General features: G+C 54.3%; 2 protein-coding genes across 2 annotated transcripts in view; one reads left to right on the top strand and one right to left on the bottom strand.

Moving 5' to 3' along the window:
- FBXW8 (F-box and WD repeat domain containing 8) overlaps positions 1–9,380 on the top strand; it is a 113,480-nt gene extending 104,100 nt beyond the window's left edge. The window contains exons 9-11 of the mRNA XM_049788812.1: positions 7,547–7,720; positions 8,321–8,431; positions 8,974–9,380. Of these exons, the coding sequence (XP_049644769.1) occupies positions 7,547–7,720; positions 8,321–8,431; positions 8,974–9,118 (430 nt within the window). The 3' untranslated portion in view covers positions 9,119–9,380. The remainder of the gene's footprint in view (positions 1–7,546; positions 7,721–8,320; positions 8,432–8,973) is intronic.
- Positions 9,381–11,982: 2,602 nt separating this feature from the next.
- Positions 11,983–22,517, bottom strand: part of TESC (tescalcin) — a 34,059-nt gene continuing 23,524 nt past the window's right edge. Inside the window, 7 exon segments of the mRNA XM_049788070.1 lie at positions 11,983–12,156; positions 12,792–12,839; positions 15,431–15,454; positions 15,456–15,539; positions 15,908–15,969; positions 16,070–16,209; positions 19,927–20,007. Coding sequence (XP_049644027.1) covers positions 12,079–12,156; positions 12,792–12,839; positions 15,431–15,454; positions 15,456–15,539; positions 15,908–15,969; positions 16,070–16,209; positions 19,927–20,007 — 517 coding nt within the window. The 3' untranslated portion in view covers positions 11,983–12,078.

Here is a 22,517-nt window from a genome sequence, read left to right as displayed (position 1 = left end):
TATAAGTGACAGTTTTCCAGCTGAGTACATGCAAGACATAGCATTTCAATTAAAATTTCCATATTGAAGGGCCGGTGAGGTGGCCCTAGAGGTAAGGTGTCTGCCTTGCAAGTGCTAGCCAAGGAAGGACCACAGTTCGATTCCCCGGCGTCCCATATGGTCCCCCCAAGCCAGGGGCAATTTCTGTTTGTTTTTTTTTTTCCCCAGGGGCAGTTTCTGAACGCTTAACCAGGAGTAACCCCTGAGCATCAAACGGGTGTGGCCCCCCCAAAAAAAAACAAAAAAAAACAAAAAAAATGTCCATATGGAAATCAAATCTTGGGGCCGGAGAGATTGCACAGGTTAAGGCATTTGCTTTGTGTGCAGAAGGATGGTGGTTCTAATCCAGGCGTCCCATATGGTCCCTCAAGCCCGCCTGGGGTGATTTCTGAGCATAGAGCCAGGAGTAGCCTCTGAGCGCTGCCGGGTGTGACCCAAAAACCAAAAAAAAAAAAAAATCAAATCTTACATTTTTTAATTTCCATTTGGTGTGCGTTAAAAGAGAGATAGTCTTATATGGCAAATTATACCTAAATTTTAACAAGAAAAGTAGGAAGTCATCTTATACGCCGGAAAATACAGTAGTGATTTCTATAAAGTTAGGGGACTGAATTCCTCGCATAAAGCATCTTTGGTAGAAAAGTTGGAGGCCTTGACCTCCTGGAGGCAGCTCAGAGTCTTCAGCTCTTCCCCCTTCACTGTTTGTGTCTGTTCCATCTGAGGGGGACTCTGTCATGTTCAGAACAGACAGCATGTGTGCCAGCATCTGAGTTCCAGACACCGAACCCAGCTCCAGAAGGCCGTGACTAGCCAGCAGAGAGGGGGTCAAGGCATTCACCATCGCTAGGGCTGTGGAGTCAGAGTTGGAGTCTCGGAGTCGGAGTCATAGGAAATTTTGGGTACATGTAGTCAGAGTCAGAATCAAGTTGGAGTTGGAGCATTTATTTACCGACTCCACAGCCTTGACCTTTACTGAGATCTTCTTGGGTCCTGTGTCCATGTCCAGGCGCCACATGGTTCTTTATTTTACTTACTTTTTTTTTTATTTGGGGCCACACCTGGCAACACTCGGGTTACTCCCAGGTCCGTACTCAGAAATTATTCCTGACAATATTCGAGGGACCACATGGGATGCCTCGAATTGAACCTGGGTCTGCTGCAAGTAAGATAAACACCCTCCCTGCTGTGCAATCGCTCTGACCCCACATGAGTCTTAATGAATAACCGGATAATCCAATGGACTCTCTAGAAGCACAGGAAAATTAACATAGAACTCAGGTAGGTTTTTGTTTGTTTTTTTGTTTGTTTGTTTTTTGTGAAAGTCAAGGAAGAAGCAAATCTGGCAAAATGTGGGTGAAGTTTTACACATTTTTCTGGGTGGTGGCGAGACTGGTGTGGGAGACAGGCTGAATTTAAGAATCAGAAAGGGGAAAACAGGATCAATAGACTCTGATGTTGATCCAGAAAAGGGGAGAAACTGAGATGTGTTTTTCCTTGACCTGGACAAAAGGGATGGAGTGAAAGGGGAGAAAGTGGGATATTTCGAAGTACAGATTCACCTCTTCCTGCTCAGCATGGAGAAAGAGGGATGCCCAAGAGGGTGGGTGGTTCCAGGTGCCTGGGTGTCCCCTGTCCACCGAGCAGCACTGTTCTTTACAAGCCAGCCTATGTGCTGTGCTGCAGCCCTTTCTTCCAGCCTATTGGTCCTACTTCAGGCTCCGAATCCCAGTAAGTGACTCTGTGCTTCACTTTTGGAGGGTTTTGTTTGCTTGCTTGTTGAAAGTTTACATTTGCAAATGATGCTGATGAAATCTGATCCCAAAATGGAGCAGTCAGTGATGAAGTCGGATCCCTGGTGAATAGAACACTCACAAAGAAGCATCCACCGGCCACTTTGGGAGATTAACTCCTTTAATTTTAGGTGGGAAAGGGATATTTATATCAGGGAAGTGTAGGGTGTGGACTTTGTGTAGGATGTGAGAGGGGATTGAAACAGGATGTGTGTTTCTGTGTTTAGGAAAAGCAGGGTGTGTGCTTCAGGTGACCAGTTATGTTCATTCAGTTCTCTGTAATGGTTTATTGGGTGGGGCGGGTGGCACACCTTGCAGTGCTCAGGGCTTACTCCTAGCTCTGTACTCAAAGATTACTCCAGGCAGGGATCTGAGTGCCTGCCGCCTCATACGCCTCATGCGCCTGTGTGGTCGCGGTGGTCCAGAAGACTCTTCTCCTTTACTGAATCTCCTCAGCACCCTTGTTACAAAGCAATTAATTGGCCACAGAACAGGATCTCAAAGTAGATGAGCTGAGGAAATCAACTGTTGATTCCATATGCCCAGCTCAGAACTCTGCTACAGTAGTTGGGGCTTGGAGTATTAGAGCATCGTGACCCTGGTCACAAGCAGGGTCCTGGTGGCTGCCAGTGAAGGGTCCAGGAGGGTCGGCCACAGCTCCGAGAGGCTCCCAGCGAGGCCTGGATGCACGCTAGTGGTTTCTCAGTGCTCGCCGCCAGTCCTCAGGGCTTTTTGTATATTGAACCATTGATTTGGATAGCAGAGGTTATATTTCAGATCTCTAGATCTCTTTCAGAGCCCAGGCTCAGCAAGTCAAAGCAGAACCCCATATTGAATGTTAAATACCAGTGTTCTAGCCCGGAGAGATAGCACAGCGGCATTTGCCTTGCAAGCAGCCAATCCAGGACCAAAGGTGGTTGGTTCGAATCCCGGTGTCCCATATGGTCCCCCGTGCCTGCCAGGAGCTATTTCTGAGCAGACAGCCAGGAGTAACCCCTGAGCACCGCCAGGTGTGGCCCAAAAACCAAAAAAAAAAAAAAAGGGGCCGGGCGGTGGCGCTAAAGGTAAGGTGCCTGCCTTGCCTGCGCTAACCTTGGACGGACCGCGGTTCGATCCCCCGGTGTCCCATATGGTCCCCCAAGCCAGGAGCAACTTCTGAGCACATAGCCAGGAGTAACCCCTGAGCGTTACTGGGTGTGGCCCAAAAACCAAAAAAAAAAAAAAAAAATACCAGTGTTCTGGATTAACAGGATCATTTTTAAAGTCCCTTTGAATATTTTTGTTGCTGGTTGTTTGTTTTGGGGCCACAATTGGTGATGCTCTAACTCCCCGATGGGGCCGGAGAGATAGCACAGTGGCAGGGCGTTCGCCTTGTATGCAACCAACTCAGATTCGATTCCTGGCATCCCATATGTTCCACCAAGTCTGCCAAGAGCGATTTCTGAGAGTGGAGCCAGGAGTAACCCCTGAGCACCACCGGATGTGGCCCTAAATAAATATAAATAGATAAATAAATCAACTTTCTATTCTTTTTTGTTTTGATTTGGTTTGGTTTGGTTTGGTTTTTGGGCCACACCCGGTGGTGCTCAGGGGTTACTCCTGGCTGTCTGCTCAGAAATAACTCCTGGCAGGCACGGGGGACCGTATGGGACACCGAGATTCGAACCAACCACCTTTGGTCCTGGATTGGCTGCTTGCAAGGCAAACGCCGCTGTGCTATCTCTCCAGGCCCAACTTTCTATTCTTAAAGAAATTACTCCCAGAGACTCAGGAGACCATCCATATGGAATGCCAGAGATTGACCTGGACTGGCCACGTGCCAGGGAAATGCCCTCCTGGCTGTGCTGTCATACAGACCCCAAAGTCTACTTTTTTTTTTTTTTTTGGTTTTTGGGTCACGTCCAGCAGCGCTCAGGGGTTGCTCATGGCTCTACACTCAGAAATCTCTCCTGGCAGGCTTGGGGGACCAGATGGGATGCTGGGATTCGAACCAATGTCCTTCTGCATGCAAGGCAAATGCCCTACTACCTCCATGCTATCTCTCCAGCCCCCAGAGTCTACATTTTTAACATCCTCTTGCTTATTCCCCTTTTTCTCAGGGTGAACATTAAGCCAAAAGTCCGGGCCAGCTTTCCCCTCTGCCATCCAGTCTGCCTCACAGGGCCGCGTGTTCCACACCAGTAGAAAACCAGCCCCCCACCTTAGTCCCCCACCTCAGTCCCCATGACACCCCCAGACCTCTCAGGAGAGAGTCTCTGAGCTTCCTGATTTGGACCAGGACAGAGATGCAGTAGCCGGTGCCTGCTGAGAGCCAGCAAGCCAGCAGGCATGAATGTGGGAGCTCCCATCTGCAAGGTTCATCATAAGTTATTCAAAGCCCTGAACCCGGGCCCGGCCACGCAGCCTAGCTAGCTCCTTCCAGCGCGTCTCCTGCCCGTCAGATGGATGCGCCTCTGCTGGAGTCTTTGGAAGGTTCTGGTGTCTTTTGTTTTAATTGGCGGCGAGCGCTGACTCCTATGGCGTGATTTTCATTAGTGAGGGGCTGGAGAAGGGAGTCCTGGAACAAGCCTCTGAGCCCGGCCATGAATATTAAACATAATACAATTACAGCTTTCAGACCAATTATTTTTCTTTTCAGCGGGCAAAGTTGATGGAAGACCCACACGCTAGGGATTCACAGTAGCTACTGTTGGCGTCTCTTCTGGTCCCTGGAAGCCGTGGTCTTGGCATATCTGGGGGCCCATTTGCTCTGCTACCTGTTTCTGGGCCGCAAGCCTTGGCCTGGAGGAAGGAGGCAGCGGGTGTGCCAGGGGACGCCGAGGCCCAAGCTCTGTCAGATGTTCCGGGCAGGACCCCCCCTCCCCTCCCCGTTTCCCCGTTTCCCCGGAGTGGCTTGGAGGGCTCAGGCGGACCTTGAACCCCATGATTGGCTCAAGGGAACGTTGTGGAGAACCCACAACCCTCTGGGGCGCTGTTGAAGTCTGCAGGGGGCCTGTTCTGTTTCCCTGGTGCTGAGCAAAGCACTGGTGGTGCATTTTTTCGGTGTATTTGTTTATTTTGTTCCGAGCCATCCATGCTGGTATCTAAATACAATGGGAAAACAGATGGCAAACTTTGAACTACTGGAACAGCCCTGTGTTTTGCCTCGGTCTCCTTAACAGCCAAACTAGAAATGACGGTGTATACATATTCAACAGAGCAGCTTTAGGAGAGTCGTGTGGGCCCAGCGGAGGCCTCTCAACCGAAGACATCCCTGTAAGATCCACACTGCATTCCCAGCTCCCCCTTAGCACCTGGTGCACCCTTCCTGCCTTTATTCACAGCATTAGCGAATCTCTTTATCCCACAGGGGCCCAGTAGAGGGTCTCTGCACCCCGACAGAGAGAGACCCCAGTGCTGAGTGTTTCTTGCTCATTCTCCATCTCTCAGACCCAGGTCCCTGGCTGCCTAGTGGCCTCGTACGGGTGTAGCAACAAAGCACATTTATTCCCTCACAGTTGAAACAGGGCCCCTGTGCCCCCTTCCCTTCCACCCCAGAAGCTTCTGTGTCTTAGACTTGGTGGTGGCCAGAGTAAATGAAGCTTGGGGCCGCTGTCCCAGGCTAAGGACCTGGGTTTTGCAGCCGTTTCCCTGCACCCGACGTCGGGTTAGGCAGCTCGTGGGTGTAGCCACATAAAGGGAGCAGGGTCCCCAGGCCTCTCCAGACCCAGGTTATTGCAGACAAGAACTTCACTCCATTTTCTTGGTTTTATTTTCTACCTGTCAGTAAACTATGGAAAGCGTTTTGCCCTGAGCCCTGCCTAAGCTTGGCCTCCTTTTCTGCTCCTGGAATGTTTCTTTCCGTCACCTCGGACGCTTTTCTTTGTGACCTGTTGAGCGATGTTTGGCATCTGAGGCACAGCTCACAGGAGGGCTTCCCCTCCCATATGTCCCCCATGGGCTGGAGTGAAGTGTCTATTGTTGCCCAACCCCCATTCTTTCTGTAACCTTATTTACAAGAAAAGCCTGCTTGTTTCTGGGCGGGATCTTTGGTAGGTAACAAAAAGGTTTGCCTCAAGGGCTGAGGGGGATTTGCATGGATGGAGGCTGGAGAAGGAAGCTAAAGGAGAGATGGCTGAAAGACAAGTTAGAATGCAGGGCTGAATAAGGATCCAGCATAAATGGTTATGATAGGCCACACATGTTGGCCAAGCCTGAATAATGATGATATACCCTGAAGACTGCCTGTGAGTTTTCTACATGAAAATTGCTACCTGAAATTGTAGACCGCCGGCTGCAGGGGGGGCTGCAGGGGGTTGGAAACACGTGGCCTTGGCTTGGGGAAAAAGACCCCTAACCCTCCATCACCATCCACCACCATCCAAGCCCATCCAAAGGGGCTGAATGCAACACCCATAATACCCCAGACAGGACCCTGAGAGAATGTGTGTCTCTGCGTGTTAGTGTATCTGTGTGTCTGTAAATATGTGTGCTTTTATGTGCCTGTTTGTATCTTCATGTATGTGTTTCTTTGTGTATCTGTGTTTGAGTGACTGTGTGTATATCTGTGTCTGTTTGTTTATATGTCTCTATATTAGTATGTCTCTGTGTTAGTGTCTCTGTATGTGTCTATGTGCCTGTGTGTATCTGTTTGTCTGTGTTTGTGTGTATCTCTGTATGTTCCTTGTTATAGGTCTCTGTGTGTGTCTCTGTGTGCTTGAATATGTTTGTCTCTGTCTATGTGTGTGTTTCTGTGTGTGTCTGTGTGTGTTTGTATGCCTGTATTTGTCTCTGTTTGTGTTTCTATGTGTGTCTCTGTGTCCATGTGTCTTTGCTCTAGCACCCTGCGAATGTCTTTCTTGCCGTGCCTTGTTCAGATTGTCACCGTCTGCCCCCTGCTTAATGGCAGGGTGTCTCGGGTGCTGGGCTGTGCCTTTTATATTCAGTGTCCATCTCTCTCAGCCTCATGTGCTGCAGTTTGGCCATATTCAGTTTGGACCCTTGTGGTTCATTTCAGGAAGGAAGTTGAGTGTTTCCAATAGACAGAGGATCCTACCTCCTTATCTCGTCTCAGGAGTTGGGGCTGGGGCCTACCAGACTTCCTTTTGGGGTTTGAGGGAGAGGCACATGTGTGGACAGGGTCAGAGGTACTCAGCGGAAGTCCTGGGTTGTGGAGAACCAAGTATATCGCTCGCTCTCTCGCTCGCTCTCTGTCTCTGTCTCTCTGTCTCTCGCTCTCTCCTTGCCACTGTCACTTAGTCCTTTGCCATATGTCTGAGAGAGCCACATTCTCCCCAGAGGCCCTCACTGGCCTCTTGCCCTTAACTCAGTGACTGCGCCCATAGTCCCTCAGGGTTGCCTTGCCACCTCAGCTGAGGGGAAGGTGGGAAGGTATCTGCGGGCCTTCTCCTGACTGTGCAACCTGGTTGTCTCTGGGCTGAGTCCCAGCTGTACTCCCAAGGGACATTCCCAGAAGGCCATGGGTGGAAACCCAATCACGGAGCTCATGGCCAAGGGAGCCCAGGAGGAGACGCTGCTCTCTCCCTTGGTACTGCCCCCTAGGGATGAGGCCCCTCATCTATGCATGGGAGGCCCCTCCAGGCTGCCCCCACCCACCCATCCAAGTGGCTCCCCCCTTTCCCTGGCCACCCAGGTGTGACTCTCCCATGGCTCCCCCTTCCCGAGACTGTCCAAGTGTGACCCCACAGTCTCCTTTCTTCTCCCCCCACCTCATCCAGGGTGCGTGTCCATGACCTCCGCATGGACCAGATGGCCCTGTCACTGTCAGCCCACCAGCTGGGCGTCTCTGCGGTGCAGATGGACGACTGGAAGATCGTGAGCGGTGGCGAGGAGGGCCTGGTGACCGTGTGGGACTATCGCATGAGCCAGAAGCTGTGGGAGGTGCATTCCAGGTCAGTGGGCCAGGAACCCTCCTCACCCCAGGGCCCAGGACACTGAGACTGGAAGCGCCTGGGCCCCACTGCAGCCCAGCGGTCTGAGAGTGGCCACGCCAGGCACTGGCCTGCAGTTTTGAGAGCACCCCCAGTTGCCCCAGGCTCACTCCCCACTGTACAGATTCCCCAGCTAGGACCCCAAACCCTTGACTAAGTCCTGGGAGATGCACTGAGTTGCCACCAGATGGCACCATAAGACTACAAAAAACTCTGATGCTCCAGACTCCTCAAAATGCATCTTAAAGGAAACCCCTAGTTGACCTCTAGGATGGGTCCCATGGCTGCCCCTGCCCCCTGCAGCCCCTGGGAAGGGAACTGCCAGAGCCTTCTCTAGACCGAGCCTGCCTGAGGGCCCTTCCTCTGCCCACCCCCCACTCCTGCCATCCCCATTTCTTTAACTGCTGACCAGGTCCTGTCTTGCTCCCCTCTCAGTGCTCTAACTTTGCCTGTGCTCCCACATTCACCTCCCTCCCCAGGACTCCTGGGTTCTCCCCCGCCCTGCAGACCCTGGTGGGTCGGGGATGTTTGACCCCTAGCTGAGCACCCCTTCTGTTGCAGACACCCAGTGCGGCACATTGCGTTCAACAAACACAGCCTCATCACAGCCAACGTGCCCTACGAGCGGGTGGTTCGAAACCCTGAGCTGGACAACTTTGCCACGCACCGGAGGTCAGCAGCCTGGGGGGCCCTGGGAGGACTTCTGAAATGAGTCCCTGTGATGGAGAAGGGAAAGGGCGTAGCCAAGAGATCGACTGCCAGGGTCCAGGGTGCAGCTTGGAGCCTTCCCTTCCAGCTCACTCTCAGCTACAGTCTTAAGAAGGGGTCCTGGGACCGGAGTGATAGCATGTATAGTGATAGTATGTAGGGCGTTTGCCTTGCATGCAGCTGACCCAGGGCCAATTCCCGGCATCCCATATGGTACCCTGGGTCTGCCAGGAGTGATTTCTGCAGAGCCTGAGCACCACTGGGTGTGGCCCCCAAAAAAGAAGGACCCAAACCCAGTGCTACCAGGACCCCAGAACATGCATCAGCACACCTAAGCCTCTTCTGGCATCCTCTGGGCCCCAAGTCCCTTACCCTGCCCATTCCCGTGTTCCCTGACCCCATCTCAGACCATTTTGTGCCTGTCTGTCCCAAGCTCGGGATAAGGGCAGGTTCCAGAAGGCAGAGGGGGCCCAACACTGACCTGCCTGCATCCTCGCTGTCCCTAGGCACCGCGGCCTGATCCACGCCTACGCCTTTGCCGTGGACCAGCTGGCCTTCCAGAGTGTTGTGCCCATCTGCCGCGCAGCCTCCGACTCCGTGGCTGGCTACACCTACGACATGGCACTGGCCTTCCCCTCTGACAGCTCGTAGGGCCAGTCATGGGGTAGTGGTGGAGACACTGAGCTAAGCCACGGCCTGTTTATTCTGGGCTTTCCCCTCTCCCCACAGCTTTGAGCACCATCCACCAACTCCTCCTTCCTTCCTTCCAGCTCTGGGTGGATCGGATCCCTGGTCCTCTTTCCCTTTTCCCCAGGCTAGTCTCTGCCATTATGAGAGTTAGGGACCAAAGGAGGGGACTTTTCCTGCCCCCAAATAAGCCTTAGTACAGTGTTTTCTGAGGTTTCTACGGTGACTCCAGACTGGGCCTTGGTTGCAGTGTCACTGCTGAAAACCTGTCTGTACCCCAAACAAACCCCATACTCCCTACCTTCTGCCCCGCTGAATGTGGGGTGGAGACGGAGGCTAGGAGCTGCAGAGCAGCCACAGTGCCAACTTGAGGGCCTGGCACCACATTGTCAGGTATGTACTCGTGTTCCAGCAGGCCAGCAGGGACTCTCCCATTCTATCACTATGTGCTTTGTTCAGAATTCTCCTCTGATCTCAGATCTCCTGATCTGACTGCCACAGTTGAGAGTCCACACTCGACGCTGTGACCCCGTGTGGGGTCATGAACCCCAGGTGACAGGACCCCTGAGTGATGGACGCGGGCCCCTAAGAGGGGTGATGAGAGAGGAAAAAAACGCCTAGGTGACCGCCTCTTCCATGGGAGAACTGTGGGTCCTGACCTGTGTGGGCCATACCAGGAGGTGAGGTAACACCCACTGTTGGAAAGCGGCCTCCCTCTCCCTCGGCCTGATAGGGCAGGGAGAGGATTTCTGGGTCCAGCGGCACCCCGCATCCTCCCTGGAGGCAGTTATAGCTCCCGAGAAGAGTTGGTAAGCACTGCAGAGCACGCTTCCCTCAGACCGCAGCAGCCATTGTGGGTTGAGAGGCTTCCACCTGGGAGGAGGCTGTGCTCGCTGGCAGGCCACGAGACCAGGAAGAAATTCCCATGAACGGAAGGGACAGGGGCTCCTCACCCCTCGGCCTACCAGCCTCCCTCCCACCCTGTGGCCCCGAGGTGGAGCCTGTCATCTCTCACTTTCCTGTGTCACCCCCAGTTGTAGCCTATCAGATCACCATGTGCCACTGTGGGTGCTTCCAGGGGCAAACCCCAGGTCTTTAAACCAGCCTGTGACTTTCACTTTCTACTGTTTGCTCAAATAGTAAATTTTTTACATTTATGACTCCAGTGGCTCGTCTCAGCCCAGTGTGCTTGCGACAACATCCTGTACTACTCCCCAGAACCTCACCCCGGGGGGCCTTCATGCAGGAACCTAGAAGCCTAGTGAGTTGTGCCCAAGGCGTTCCTCCTCATCCTCAGGTTCCTAATGAGGGTCGTTAGGTCCTCTGTGGGTATCGGAGAAAGGTAGAGAAGGAGCCGCTGCTGGGACAGTGCTATGGCAGAAGCTGGTCCTCAACTCTGCAGCTGCACAGAACAGTCACCAGCCTCTGATGATGGCACATCCAGCAGTGCCTTTCCAGTGGCCTGGGGGGGCACAAGGGCAGGCTGTCTGGGACCCTGCTGGGCAGTAGGATCCACAGTGCCCAGCCTGGACTCACCTACCGCCTACCTCCAGCATGACACAGAAAAATTCCCGCCTCAGTGCCCAAAGCTGCATCCACCCTCAGACCCCCACAGCCCTGGGCTTTTGCCTCCCTGCCTGTTGCCCACACTCCAACACTGTACTCCCCTCACTCTCCTTGGTGGGACAGGGGTGCCCACTCCTAGCAGGAACTGCCAGTGGGTGTAGGACAGACCGCCCCAGGGCCAGTTTCTGCCTGGCCCCTGCAAGGTTTGTCCCTCCCTTCCCCCATCGTCCCTCACACACCCCTGGAAGAGACAGTCTTGCTTCAGATGAGGTTCCATCCAGCTCATGTCTGGCCACCTGCCAGTGGGTACCCCAAGATCCCCATTCTGAGCTGCACCCCTCTGCCTCTATTGTTCAAACAGGAGTCACCCAGCTTTTACGGGGCAGTGAGCCCTGTCAGTCAATTCTGGCCATTTCCCTTGCTTTAGAAGCAAAAACAACACCTAGAACATGGGGTACCCCAAGGGGTGCTGCAACCTCCAGCACTGGCTCCCCCTAAGAGTCCATCTCAGGAAGGCTGAAGCCAGAGCTTCCCCCTGATCTGGTGCAGGGAGGCCTGAAACAAACAGGAGGGGGCACCTCTACTTGGGAGGATCGGACCCATCCCACCCCCCTACCCAAGAATTGGGCACAGCAGTTTCCCAAACCTTCCACTGGAAGCTGGGCCCACTGTGAGCAAGAGTCTGGAGAGGAGGGCAAGGGCAGCCTGCTCCCCAGGTATTGTCACCCCAGGATCCCCACGTCCCAACTCCCTCCCTGCCTTCTCAGGGCCTCCATTCCCATGGCTGAACCACCATCTAGGCAGGGGCTGTTTGTTCAGATCAGCCTGGATCCTGGGGCTGCAGTTGGGAACACCACCACTGCCTGGTTAGCTTGAGATGCTCATGGCCCAGCTAGAAGATGTCAGCCTGGGGGTCCGCACCCCCTCTACCATCCAGCTGAAAATCAGGGATGTTACAGTGTGGGGAGCAGCAGGAATGGCTCCCTTGAGCCCAATCTCATGCCACCATCGCAGGGGGTGGGTGGGTGCCCTGGCAGAAAAGCTGAAGGGATATGGAGCCCAAGGTCAGTGCAAGGAGCCACCGCCAGGTATCGTCTTCCTCCAGTTCCCCTGGGCCAACCCCAAGGGTCGCACCCAGGCCCCTCTAACCCCCTTCATGGCCATTCTCATGTCACCCTCCTGCCCTGTCCTGTTTCACCCAGCAAACAAAAACAGAAAGGGGGGGGAGGGGATCTCCTTCCAAGAACAGACCGACCCAGGCCTTTAGTAAACCTCTTGGTGGTTTTATTGGAGATAAAAACAACCTCTGGGCTATTTACAGGAGCAGGAAGTAGCAAAAGGGGTGCCCGGGGCTTGGGTCAATGGCATAGGGCGATGGTCTCCATATTGAGGAAGCGAACATGCATCTTGGTCTCGATGTCGATGCCCTGCCAGATCTGGGGATGAGAACGGTCATGGGGAGGGTGTTGGGAGAGTTCCTGGTCCCTGTCTGCTGCCCCCAGGGGCCACAGAGATGCAGGCCATGCATTTTGAGACCCCTCTGAGGAAGAGGTCCAACCCACCCATCCAAAGTCCCTGTGGGATCTAAACCCTAGACTCCAGCTCAGTACCAGGCTACAGGGAGCCCCCCAGAGTTCGGGAAGCCCACATAAGCCCAGTACTTGTTGGAGCCACCGATCACCAGAAAACAAACCTACATCTGGGCCGGACCCCCTTTGGGTTGCTCTTGAGTTTCCTGAGCCCTAGGGACCTGCAAGCCTGTGCCCATGAGGGCCTCAGTGCAGAGGCAGACCCCAGACCCGCCACACTGAACCTCCATGCCCCTAAGCTTGCAGGTCAGGCCTGGTGGGACCAAACAGCCCTGCCTGCTGCCAGCTGCACTGGGGACATTCGAGCTGTACCTCTCTGCTCTGCCGGAGGTGACAGACCTAGCCTGAGGCTGTGTGCAAGACAACCATGGGCCCTTATCTCAGGGTACCCCTGCATGCCAGTCTAGCCTGTCTCCTAGGGGGGGGTGGACTCCCCACAGGCCCTCTGCAGCCCACACCCCCACTGTGTCCCTGACACCCACCTTCAGGAAGTCATCGAAGGTGATGCCCTCGTAGACCTGGTCAGGCTCCTGGGGGACAGCACATGGGGACAGTGAGGGAACTCCCAGGAAAGAACACACAAGGCAGGTGAAGGGACCCCCCAGATAGAACACACAGGGGCATGAGGCCAGAGCAATAGCACAATGGCAGGACTTTGCTTTGCACATGTCCAACCCGATACAGACCCGGGTTTTATTCCTGGCAACCCCTATGGTCCTGAGCCTGTCAGGAGAGATTATTTTGTAGCGCAGAGCCAGGAGTAACCCCTGAGCGCAGCTAGGATGTGGTCTCAAAACAATCAAAAACATGGGGCAGGTGAGGGGACTCCCCAGCCCTCTGGCAAAGGTGGCAAAGGGTTGATGGGCTTTTCCCAGTCAGATCCGTGAACCAATATTTTTTGTTTTGTTTTTTTGAGTCACACCCGGCAGTGCTCCGGGGTTACTCGTGGCTCTACACTCAGAAATCGCTCCTGGCAGGCTCGGGAGACCATATGGGATGCCGGGATTTGAACCACTGTCCTTCTGCATGCAAGGCGCAAGGCAAATGTTCTACCTCCATGCTATCTCTCCAGCCCCGTGAACCAATTTCTAAAGACAAGTTGCCACAGCAAGAAGGGCTTATTTGGGCTTCCTCACCCCACCTCCAAGCCATTAGCTTTGAACCCCGAAGTCCAGTATGCTGGCTTCCTTCACAGAGCCCCAGAAGGTCAGGAGAGAAATGGACTGGACCCCCCCCCATCCCCTCTGCCCCATTTCTGGTCTGGGCACTGCCCTGTCACACCCACTGATAAAAACCCCCAATTTGGATCAAGGCTCCCAGCCCAGGGGAACACCTATGTACCCTGCTGTGAGTCACTGATAGTGTCCGGGCCTCTCTGCAGGGCCCTCACTCTGTCACTCACTGTCCCCCCCCCCCCTCTTCCCCTCCGGGGCAGCCTCTGAACTCTTGGTCTCCAACACCTAGAAATACAGTGACTGAGTTGAACTGATGCGGTGCTCAGAGTACCTCTGATGGGGGAAGCAAACAGCAGCACACACACCCCCCCCCACACACACACACCCCGGGAGCCAGGCCCTAGGTCACCCAAGGCTGACTGGGGCCACCTTTGCCCACTCCACTGTGTTCCCAGCTGCACCCCCAAGGCCGTGCCTTGCATCCGGGCTCCTTCTTTAAGACAGAAACTGAGGGGCCGGAGAGATAGCATGGAGGTAAGGCATTTGCCTTTCATGCAGAAGGTTGGTGGTTCGAATTCCGGCATCCCATATGGTCTCCCGAGCCTGCTGGAGTGATTTCTGAACACAGGGCCAGGAGTAACTCCAAAAAAAAAAAAAAAATGACAGAAACTTGAGTTTTTCAAGTGTAAATAAAAAACTTCCAGCCCTGGTCCTGGGGTGCTGGAAGACATGGGCTGGTGAACCTTGTTCCCGATGGAGGAGATGAGAGCAGTAGGCTGAGTCCCCAGAAAGTGGCCCCAGTGCAAGCATCTCTAGAGATATCACTCCACAAAATGCAATGACCCTCTACATCAGCCCGGCCCTATGTGGACTGAAGTGGGGGTGACGGGCCTGGCAAAAATAAGCAAGCCCCCTCTTGATCCTGGAGACATGGTTTGCTGAGTAGGGTAATGCCGCCCAAGCTAGGAGCCCCTTTACCCTGCCAGGAGCCTGAGCGGGCAGAAGATACAGACAAGTCGTGACCACAGTGCCCACCCCTGGTTGACCTTCAGTGTCTGGGAGAAACACTTGGCTCCCCAGGGCACAACGAAGCCCCTCTAGAGAGCCACAGTCCCACCCCGAAGGTCCCAGGCCTGGACCTCAGAACCACTGGTCCAGGGACCAGGCAGCATCAACTGCTGCCTTTGGACCCCAAAAACTCCTTGTCCCGTGCCTCAGTTTCCCCACCAGTACAAGGCTGAAAATCCAAGCATGGGCAACCCTAGGGGAAGAGACCAGGGGTGCCCAGCCCACCTGCAGCCTCTGAGGACACACGATCCCCATGCTGGGGAGAGATGCCAGTTTTCAAGACACCCCCCCCTACTAGCCACGTATGATGCTAACGGAGACATCTGGGCACCTGATCACATGCAGATGTTTCTGACTCTCAAGACCCAGCTGAGGGGAGACACCGGGGTGCCCTGACAACTCGATGACCCTAGAGCACTGTCTGGTTCCTGGAAGGACAGTTAAGTGGCCAGCTCATAGCAGGCATCTCCATGGCCTGTCAGTTGCCTGGTCCTGGTGTGAGCGTCCCATGGCCTCAGTGGGGTCTCCTGTATATCTTGGCCTGCAGGGCCTGTGCTGATCCCTCCCTGTCCCCACCTACCCGGCCCCCACGTCAGCCCTACCCAGCCTTCAGCTCCAACATTAACTACTGCGAAGTGCCCCGGGCAGAGCCAGCTGGCCAATGGCAATCTATGAGGCTACCTATCAGTCTCCAAAGCCTGCTACCCGCCCGGAACCAGGTTAGGGGAGCTGAGCACATCCCCCACACCCCGGTTGTGTGTGTGTGTGTGTGTGTGTGTGTGTGTGTGTGTGTATGTGTGTCAAATGGGCTGTCACCGGGACAAGACCTGCAGGGGTAAGCAAAGGGTCCTGGGGACCCTCCTGGGCACGGGGCTCACCATCTGGCCCACGCAGACACTGGCAGGCCTCCATCATGGCACCGTCAGCTATGGATCGTGCAGACTCCTTCTCGATGTGTGGGTTCCCTGACAGCAGCTCCTCTACCACCTGGGGGGTACGCGGAGGTAAAGGCCCTGCCCTGCGGTGGCCTCTGTCGGGGGCGTAGCCACATAAGAGGGGCTTGGCCACAACAAGGATAACCCAGTGGGGCATGATGACGTGGTCACAGCAGTGACAGCTCCATGGGGCATGGCCATGTGGTGGAAGGGGTGTGGTCGTGGTCACAGCAGTAATAGCCCCATGAGGGTGTGGTCGTGTGGTGAAAGGGGATGCCCCTATGGGGCGTGGTCACCAGGAGGAGGGGTGTGGCCATGGGCAGAGCCCAATGATGCCTCCCATGAACATGGCAGGTTGTGACAAGGGTCCATCCCAGTGATGGCTGGGACAAGGGGCGAAGGGCCCAGGCTGTACTTTACATTGCGGTACTCTTCTAGGGTGATGCGCCCATCACTGTCCGAGTCGTACATGTGGAACAGAACTGGGGGAGGCAAGGAGAGAGGAAAGAGGGGGGGGGCTGGATCAGCCCATGTGCTGGGCCCGGAGGCCGGCGGGCCGGGGACAAGGTGGGGACCACGCACATCGCAGCTTCTCCTTCCGGCACAGCTCCACCTGCTCCTCGTCCATGCTGGTGTCGATGGGCCGAAAGTAGGACATGATGGTCAGGAAGTCCTCGAAATTGATCTCGTCAGCCAGGCCACAGGGACCCCTGCGCAGATTCCTGGAGGAGAGAGGCGTGGAGGGCTGGGGTCTGACTCTCTGGAAGCACTGCACGTAGATCTGGGTCCACAGTGGGAAATGAGGGGGTGATCCCATTGTGGGTGGCACTAGAAGCATTGAGCCCTCCCGCCCAGGAGCCAGTCCTGATCCAGGGGCACGGGTGGGCACTGAGTCCCAGCTCTGGGGCCAAGCTCTGGGTTTGCCTGGCCTGTGAAGGATTTTTATTTGGTTGTTCATGGTTCAAAGTAGTGGAGGTAAACAGGGTCTGAGGATGTGGCCCCAAGGCCTGAGTTCATTCTGCACCCCATGGATTTCCAGCACTGCCAGGTGAACCCCTGTAAAACTGGGGTGGGGAAATGGAAAAATAGTTGGGTGATAAGGAGGCATGAGAGGAAAACTAGATTTCAGGTGCCCAGGTTCACACATGGGATCACCAGCACACATGGGATGACCTCTCTGGGGCCACCATGAACTGCAACCATGCATATAACCCCAAAAAGTCAACTCACAGCCAAGAAAGGAAGGAAGGGTAGGGAGAGCACCTTTAATTTCAGGCGTTCTGAAAAAATGTTTTTCATGCTAGGACCTTTTTTTGATCCCAAGCATGGCCAAGAGTGGCCAGGAGCTCCCTCCTCTCACCCAGAGCTCCTGCAGAAGTCACTCCAGCTATTTTACATCCTCAGGCCCCACCCAGCACTGAACCGTTGGATTTAGTTGGCCAAGCATTGCTGGGAGTGAACCCCAGTCCCTGATCCTCACTTGAGGTCCCCAATTCCAAGTCACAGACACAGGGCTGTGTCCATTCACTCTCAGACAGGCTGTGGAAGTGTTCCTAGCAGTGTTGAGACTTCAGTGAAGAAACTCATTTCCTAACTGTGTCGGGAAACATGCCCGCTGCCTGTAGTGCCTGGCCCACCCTGGGGCCCACACAGACCCAGCAGTCTGGGGGTGCCCACGACTATGCCTTTCTGGAAGTACCAAAGGAATGGCCATGCCACTCAGGTGGGGTTAGGGAGCACAGCATCATGCATGCAGGTGAAGGGCACAATGTGTGTGGATGTGTGCATCATGCCAATAGCTAAGAGGTGAGTAGGGAACAGTGGCCAGAGATGGCCCCTGTATCTCGGACCTTCTGCAGCCTGGTGGCAGCTGACAGGCCGAGGACTGCCCATCTCAGCGGAAAGCACTCCTGGAAAATGCCACTGGCCATTGTCCAAGGGAGGAGAGCTACAGCCCCAGCGTGTTCTCTCTCTCTCTCTCTCTCTCTCTCTCTCTCTCTCTCTCTCTCTCTCTCTCTCTCTCTCTCTCAGACTTGGCTGTTTATAAGCGACTGAGGAGAGTCTTGTGGGGAGGGTGGGTCTATGTCTTTAGGGTTTGATTAATTATGTCCTCAGTTTCCCTCTTGCCCTTGCCCCTGCCTGGACATTTTTCTTTCTTCCTTTCTCCTCCTCTTCTTTTTCTTTATTGTCTTTTTCTCCTTTCTTCTCCTCCTCCTTCCCCTCTCTCCCTCCTCCTCTCTCTTCCCCCCCTCTCCCCATGTTTCCTCCCCCAGGAGCTCCATAGAGAGGGAACCCACAAATCTAAGCCACCAAGTGTGTGCCAGACTTGGGGAACCCTCTCCTGCTGGCTTCACCTCCCTCAAAAACCTTCCACCAGGGTACTGTCCCACCCCCAGGCTGGCTAGATTATCTAGGGTCCGTGCTGCCCAGAGACAGACCAAATTCACTGTGGTAAAAATAGCCCCAGTTTATCGGGCCCCATGGTCACTGCCCTTCGTATCCGGCCTGGTGGCCTCTGTAGCCTCCAGAGAGAGGGAGATTAGCTGGGAACCATGTGGCCGTGTTCAGGAAGGTGGGTGCTTGATCCAGTTCAGCAAGGCCAAGACTGGTGGCCTCAGCCCCTTCCCTCTGTGGTGCCCCCCAAGGTCCCCACTGGCCAATGTGTGGTCCTTAGACAATGAGAAGGGCTGGGAGAGTTCAATGGGGTTTGTATCAGGGAGCTCCAGATTACATTACTGCTCCACATGGTCCCCCCAAAAAACACCGGGTGTGGCCCTCCCCCCCAAAAGACAAAGAGAATATAAAAACAAGAAAAACCAGGACACAATGCCTGGAACCAGCCCTCCCTGCTCTCCAACCCCATTTCCAACATGGGACCACTATAGCCCTCAGGCCTGGATGAAGCCTCTGCATCTTCTGAAATTGCTCAAGGACCCAGTCACGGTGTACCCCAAGGACAGGCAGGGTGCTGTGTCCTAGACAGGGTACCCTTACAGAACTAGAGCTGGACAATGAGACTTCCACAGCTCAGAACCCATCAGAACGTGCCCTCCTGCGCCCCAACTTCCCTCTTTGCCACCCCGCCTGGACACTGCAGGCCAGTCTGCCCGCTCTGCTGTGTGGTTGCCATTTCCTAAAGCCTCAAGGCATCTCATCTCACAGGACACCCAATCTGAACACTCTGAGCTCAGCTCTGAAAAGCTTACAAAGAGGGAAACTGAGGCTTGAGCAATAGAAAAGAAGAATGAGCTCAAGGGGCTAGAGCAATAGCACAGAGGGTAGGACTTTTGCCTTGTACAAGGCCAACCTGGGTTCATCCCATATGGTCCCCTGAGCACCACCAGGAGTAATTCCAGGTATTTCCACCACCAGATGTGGCTCAATATCAAAATTAAGTAAATAAATAGAATAGAATATAAAAAATAAAAGAATTATGGGCTGGAGAGATAGGTGCCTTGCAAGTGGCTGGCCTAGAGCCAACGGTGGTTGGAATCCCAGCATCCCATATGGTCCCTGAGTCTGCTAGGAGCGATTTGTGAGCACAGAGATAGGAGTAAGTCCTGAGCACTGCAAGGTATGGCCAAAAAAATAAAAGAAAATTTTACAAAAGAATGAACTCAAAAGTAGCCCTACCTGGGGCTGGAGAGATAGCATGGAGGTAGGGTGTTTGCCTTGCATGCAGAGGGCCAGTGGTTTGAATCCCAGCATCCCATATGGTCCCCCGAGCCTGCCAGGAGTGATTTCTGAGCATAGAGCCAGGAGTAACCCCTGAGCACTGCCGGGTGTGACCCCCAAAAAAACTAAAATAAAATAAAATTACCTATCCCAGCTAACAGGCAGCAGCAGTAGCATGAGCTGATCTGGACCCCTTAGACAGAGCCCAGATCCCTGATCCCCCAAATAATAACTTTTTTTATTTTTTTTATTTTGGGGTGATCACACCCAGCAGTGCTCAGGGATTATTCTTACCAGTGCTCAGGGGCAACCATATGGGATGCTGAGAATTGAACCCAGGTCAGCCAGGTGCAAGGCAAACACTCCGCTGTGCTATCACTCTGGCCCTGTTTTATTTATTTGGGGGGGGGGGGTGCTCAAAAAATGTAATCACAAGGCAGTGCTCAAGAGCAATGCTTAACTGTGCTCAGGAGTGACACCTGGCATCAGGAGTGGGATGGGGAGTTGGGGGGGGTTGACATGTTCAAAGCAAGCACCTTCATCCCTGTGTTATCTCTCCAGCTTCCCCAGAGCAGCTGTTTCACCCCCAGATTCAGGGACCTATTGTTCACACAGCTGGCAAGCATGAACATCTGGAGAGAGGGAAAGAGTCCCCCTCCCCCAGCAGCCCAGCTGGGACCAGAGTCACGTGGACACACCCTTCCCAAGGAGCCATATGGGATTGAGGCCACCAGGGGTGGGGGGCTGTCCCAAGAGGCCCCCACCTGTTGTCGAAGAAGGCACGAACGATCTTGGCACGAATGGGGTTCAGCTCCAGGTCAGGAATGTTGTTGAAATTTTCCTTGCTGGGTTCAGCCGTGCCAGAAGGGAGGAATGAGAGGACATGCGTCATCATCGGGGACAAATGTCTCCATCCTGCACCCCCCGCAAAACTGGGGGGGGGGGCGGGGAGAACACTCCCCAACCACCTCCTCACCTCCTGAGAGGAAAGCAACAAGATGCTTTGTATGAACCTAGTGGATCCCATAAAAACAGCCCCGAGAGGTGTATGCATGCACCTCATTCTGGGGGCTCAGAGACACCCCTATTCCGCCTTCCAGGCCAGGTCATCAGGACGCATCAGGTGTGCAGACCTGGAAGGAAGTCTCTGAGAAGGGAACATGGAGGTCCTCTGGACTTAAGGTTCTGCTCCCAGCTTTCCCCCAGGAGGCCTGTCTCATGGGTCCCCAGAAGAGTGATGTCCCCCATGCAAGACTCAGGGTCAGGAGACTATGGGAGCTGGGGAGACCTGCCCGGAGTCACAGCCCAAGTGGACAAGGATTCTCGAGAGCAGGTCCTTGAATGCTCCTGGATGAAGCAGGAAAGTACATCAGCACCTTAAGGCCAGGCCGGGGAAATTGAGGCACAAGGTGTCAGAAAACGGACTTCTGCACCCAGCGCCTAGGCACAGTAACTCCTGTGCAAGAGCATAACTGGGAAGCAGGGGGTTTAGGAACTAGTAGGGTGAGGAGGTGGGGGTCAGGGAATAGGGGCTGGGGTCAGGGGTCAGTGGCTGAGGTCAGGGGTCAGGAGAATCTAAGCAGAACTGGGAGCCCAGCCAGGCAGGACATAATCCTATGAATCGGACTTGAACGAAGCCATAGATGGAGAAAAATGGAGCAGGAGATGGTGGATTTCAAACTGGTCCTGCGGGACATGGGAAGTTCCCATCTTGCTGCCTAGCCCACACAAGGCTGATCCTTGTCCTCAGGCTGCTTCCTGCTCTGCTCCCCCTTTTCTTTGGCTGCCCAAACTGTCCCAAGCGATGACCCCGGGTAGGCACAGGGAGTAACAAAGCGAGATGGGGGAGTGGATATTTCAACAATGATGAAAAATTGGGCTCAGGATGGATGTGGATGCCCCCCCCCCAGGTATCCCCACAGTTCACACGGTCCTCTGAACTTCCCCTCATAGGCACCTGCCTTGCAGTGGGAATTTTTTCCTTCACACACCCCAGCACACTTGGGTCTCAGGTCCTGGTTTTTGTTTGGGGCAGATCCAGCCCATCCATTTCCAGGTGGGGGTAAAGTTCCCCCCTCCAAGACTCTGGTGGTCCCATGAGCTCCCCTATATCCAAAGCCATTGGGTTTCCAGTCTATGACATGGAGGGTGAGGGACTCAATGAGATAAACCCACAAACTGACCCGCTGCCCCACATTGAGTCTTGGTGCATTTTTGTTTGTTGTTGTTTATTAGTTTTGGTTGCTTGAGGGATCACAGCCTGCATTGCTGGCGACAACTGTGCACTGACAACCCCCATGATAGCTTCATTGCAATCGGAGCGGGGAGCAGGGCCAGGCTTCTCCATGCTTCAGGTTCTTGACTGTCCTCCCCATGAGCAGGCATTGCCCCCATTTAAGGAAGGGAAACTGAGGCAGAGACAGAGAAACATCTGGTGCAGGATGACTGACTGGGGTGCCCCTGGGTGCCACCTCTTCGTACTGGGGTCTCACCCAGTGCCTGCACCTTCCTTTGCAGAGGCTGAGTTCAGGCCCAAGGCAGCCCAGCGGGGTGGGGCAGCTGCACCCCCATAAACTGATTCCAGCTGTACCTCCTACTGGCCCTGCCCTGCACCCCCACACTCACTGAGTGGGCAGGAGGTGCCAGTACCAGTCCACAGCTGGGAAACCTGCCATGTCCAGGCCTGGGGCAAGGAAAGGGGGGGCCTTGGAGACAACCACGAGTTCCTGGGTCCAAGTCTCGCTACCCCAGAAGAACATGACATATCACGACAGATCAAGGCCCAGGCCCATGAGGGGTGATGCGGGATCTACGTTTTATAGGCAAAAAAACAAGGCCCAGAGATGAGGTGATGGGGCCCCTGTCACAACCAGCAAGGGAGCCCAGCCCTCCAGAGAGGAGAGCATGACCCCCCCAATACAGCACCCCAAATTCAGTCTACCAGGACCCTAGAGACACACACATTTCCAGCTGGGTGGCTTTTTTTTTTTGTTGTTGTTCGTTTGTTTTTTGTTTTTGGGCCACACCCGGTGGTGCTCAGGGGTTACTCCTGTCTGTCTGCTCAGAAATAGCTCCTGGTAGGCACGGGGGATCATATGGGACACTGGGATTTGAACCAACCACCTTAGGTCCTGGATTGGCTGCTTGCAAGGCAAACACCGCTATGCTATCTCTCCAGGCCCACAGCTGGGTGTCTTGATGAGTGGAACTAACGGGGTTCCATCCCAGTTGCCTCTTGTTGGTAGAACCAGTCTTCACCCTATTCAGTATAATTGTTAATTTGTGTTTAGTTTTGTTTTGGGGTCACACCCGGTGGCTCTCTTAGCCTGGGCTCTGAGCTCAGAATTCACTCCTG

The sequence above is a fragment of the Suncus etruscus genome, chromosome 15 (assembly GCF_024139225.1).
Source record: "Suncus etruscus isolate mSunEtr1 chromosome 15, mSunEtr1.pri.cur, whole genome shotgun sequence".
Lineage (NCBI taxonomy): Eukaryota > Metazoa > Chordata > Mammalia > Eulipotyphla > Soricidae > Suncus > Suncus etruscus.
This window is presented reverse-complemented; position numbering and strand designations above follow the sequence as displayed.